The sequence below is a fragment of the Diadema antillarum genome, unplaced genomic scaffold (assembly GCF_040938485.1).
Source record: "Diadema antillarum isolate AM-2024a unplaced genomic scaffold, OU_Dant_1.0 seq00000423_RagTag, whole genome shotgun sequence".
Taxonomy (NCBI): Eukaryota; Metazoa; Echinodermata; class Echinoidea; order Diadematoida; family Diadematidae; genus Diadema; species Diadema antillarum.
In genome coordinates, this window is record NW_027271406.1 from 1,517,521 (window position 1) to 1,521,260 (window position 3,740).

Sequence of the window (3,740 nt, forward strand, 5' to 3'; positions counted from 1 at the left end):
GGTTTTGCAAACTTTGCATGGCAACCCAAATCAAATTACAAAGACTCCATTCCTGTGTAAAACCCATCCTTTTCTCATTAACCTGCGTGGGGCTGCCCTATATCAATTCAATGAAGATTGTCTACGTCGACAGTACCTGATAAATATTTTAAAAAGCTATTATCTCGTAGGCTATCTTAGAGAACCACACTGCGCAACTATAAAGCTCTTCCATCAACCTTCACACGTTCAATACATTTCAAGACTCAAGTGATGTTACGTCAGGGAAGTCTCAAACAAATTGAACAACTACAGCAGAATGGACAATAATAGGAAATGATCCACAATAAGCCAGTTCGCAGTTCCATTTTGCGCGTGAGTAGAAAAAGAAAATGTCATTCGTACCAACAGGTATGTTGTTTTTGAATTCACTGGATAAGTATCTGTGATGTAATGATCATTCATGTCATCCTTGTAAATGCTGCTTGCCAGCATATCCACCTGACAGCAAAAGTAGTATTTGGCAATATCAATATAAAGAGATTGTTAATACACTCAATGCAAAATAATGAAATGGATGCTTTCCCAAGTGTTAATGGACGGATCATTCTGGCAAGTTCATTCTTTGTTTGAACAAGATTGATAAAATTCCATAAATTGTTACGTAAAGCTTACGCATTTTATGCAGCTCTAAAAACGAGTGAATCGCCCTTAACCGACTGAAGAAAAAAAAGAAAGGTCATTCGTACCTATGTGCCCATGAGCTATAACTCCGAACTGGTTAATTTTGAAAAAGGCTGCGGGAACATTCAGGGTAGTTACTCCACAGCAATGTGTTTGTATAGTTTGGTCGCTATATAGACCTACTTACGCGGCCCTGACCTCGTATGAGAAAGTTTCAGAGCTGGTCAAACAATAGCCGAAATGAGAATTACTCTTTCACCAAACAATCGGGTCGCTAACGTCATATGATGACATGCTTCAGAAGAAGCACTAGCGCCACGGACGCTAAAGACCTTGTCCTTTGTACTGACCTGCATGCACACGGTGTTTGGCATTGAAAGAGACTACTCTGAGAACGGCGTTACCACCAGATGAAGACCTGTTTCTGATTGGAGTATCGCCTTTCATTGGTGCCGAGGAATGTATAGCATGCACTTGAAGGCGGAAGGGCGAGGGCTGACCTGGTTCGGGACAGGATACGACTGTGAACTCTCCTTCAAAGTGCTGGATACTTTCATTAACATCTGAACTGAGGTTGGAATACGCACCAATAAGTTTGTCATCGCAGCTGACTTCAACGATATTCTTTGAGTAAGCTATGGCGGGAATTTTGAGGATGATACTGTTGTTCGTATCGCTCGGAGGTTTTGGCAGCGCCGAACGAATTCTCATGAACGCCCTGCTCGGGGAGGGCAGTCACTTTTTGTGCGCCGCTGCAATGGCTGAGCGCTTGGTGGAAAAAGGGCATAACATCACCTTCTTCATCAGCAATGCCTACGCACATCGGACTACTGATGCAAAGTACGCCAACCTGTTTGATTTCGAAGTATTTCGTCATCCTATCCCTGTGAAAGAAGTGCACAAGCAATTTAACGCCTTCAACGAACGCGCCTTCGAGCCAGCATCTGCTCAGATGCTTACTCTGGCCGAGGTGATGCGAGACGGTCGAGCGGCAGACTGTGACGCCATTCTCGGCGACAAGGACATGATGAACCGACTAGCGATGGCGAACTACAGTTTGGTCGTCTACGACATCGGCTGGGTTTGCCCTATACTGATGGCCAGAAAGCTTGGCATACCGTACGTCGGCGTGTCTGCCGTCTCCACTCCATGCACAATAACCGAAGGCGTCGGCGCCGTGCAATCACCGGCTTTCGTGCCTGAAATTTTCAGTGGATTGTCAAATACTATGAACTTCATGGATCGCGTAGTGAATACCATTAGTTATGTCTTTGTACGCTTATTTGGAATATATTTTCGCCAGCCTTATGATAGGCTGAAAGAGAAGTACAACATATCACCTGGAGAAGACGTGCAATATCTTTTCGACCAAAGCGATCTCTTCTTAGTTAACTCCGATTTCTCTGTGGAATTCCCTTGTTCATTGCCGCCCAACGTAATTCCCGTTGGCGGGTTGACAACTAAGCCAGCAGTTGCACTGTCTGACGAGTTGGAAGATTTTATGCAGAGTTCCGGAGAACATGGCGTCATCGTATGTACAATGGGAACCTACTTCACCTCAGTGCCTCCAGATGTGGTCAAAACTTTCATAGATGCATTCGCGCGTCTTCCTCAAAAAGTCATCTTCCAACTCCGCTCAATTCCATCCGGAATAACTCTTCCGCCGAATGTAATGACGTTGCCATGGTTACCTCAGAACGATCTGTTGGGACACGAGAAGACACGCGCGTTCTTGTATCAGGGAGGCAACAACGGATTCTACGAGGCTTTGTACCACGCTGTCCCAATTGTCGTCATACCCATTCACGGTGACCAATATGACACTGGTGCTAAAGTGGCGAGTCACGGCATCGGTATCACCATCGACAAGGGATTGTTGAGCGAGACTCGAATCTTCGAAGCGCTGAAGGCTGTGACGACAAATTCGACGTACGCGCACACGGTGAGAAGACTTTCAGCAATGTTTCGAGATCGCCCAACGACCCCTGCTGACAGGGCAGCGTTCTGGATTGACCACGTTATATTCCATGGAGGCAAACAATATCAACTGCCCTTGGTGCACATGGATTTCATCAAGAGATATCTGATAGATGTATTGAGCTTTCTGGTCGGATGTCTCATGTCGGGTCTTTTCATCACATTCTTCGCCGTTCGACTGCTCTTTAAGCTCCTTTTAACTGCTTGGAGAACGTTAAATCATAAAGACAAACAGGAGTGATTTGCAAAATGAACGTGAATTTTCCATGTGCCATCATCATCTGGTTCCCCTGGGAACAAAGTAACAACGAAACTAATGACTAAACTAACTAACTGACTAACTAAAAACTATGTGTGTGGGGGGGGGGGGGGGGGGGGAGGGGAGGGGCTTCCATCCCAGAAGAGGATGATGTCAGGGGTAACGTGTATCGTAATTTGGCCAAGGTCAATATGGATCCCTCAAAGAGTGTGAGGGGAGGGCTGCAGCCCCCCCCCCTCCCTCCCGCGGCCAATGATGTACAATGTAAGTCTCCTGAACATGACGACATTCGTTAAGATTTAACAACTCACTTGACAAACGTCTTGAATAAACATCGAGTGAAGGTGTACTGCAGTAACCAGTCCTTTTGCTGATTTTGAGTGAATGGGTATTGTACCAGTTGACTTACATTCACTACTGATTCGATGCATAGCTTCCTAACACATAACATCACTGACAGCTAGACAATATAACCACAGAATCATGGAGGGAATTCCGAGTATTGGAATATGCATGTAATTATGTTAAGATGAAAGGATAACTTGTCATCTAACGGTAGTGTATGGAAGTTACTTCATTCCCGTTAAAAGAAAAGGACAAGCAATAATATGCACCCAATAGTAAGCAACGATGAATTGTTCAAAAGTGGTGAGGGTGTGTAATACCAATAGGGGTTCCAAGTGTAAATAATAGATGACATTTTCACATCACGAAGTAAACATTAAGATTTTACTGTCCTTCTGACGGACCGACTCAACACGGGCATTGATTTGATACACGTGTTTGCAAGTCCATACACATACTAATACGTGTAGCACGTTATGCTTTATATGATGGTTCA

The 3,740-nt window shown here is 44.7% G+C and overlaps 1 protein-coding gene across 1 annotated transcript; it reads left to right on the forward strand.

Annotated features, from left to right (window-relative positions):
- Nucleotides 1–1,300: 1,300 nt before the first annotated feature.
- On the forward strand, nucleotides 1,301–2,881 carry LOC139732469 (UDP-glucuronosyltransferase 2B33-like). Its single transcript, XM_071643331.1, has one exon. The coding sequence runs from the start codon at nucleotides 1,301–1,303 to the stop codon at nucleotides 2,879–2,881; it is 1,581 nt and encodes a 526-aa protein (XP_071499432.1).
- The last annotated feature ends 859 nt before the right edge of the window (nucleotides 2,882–3,740 follow it).

Excerpts from the sequence above, each read along its gene's own strand:
- LOC139732469 (XM_071643331.1), top strand. The coding sequence starts at position 1,301 with ATGGCGGGAATTTTGAGGATGATACTGTTGTTCGTATCGCTCGGAGGT.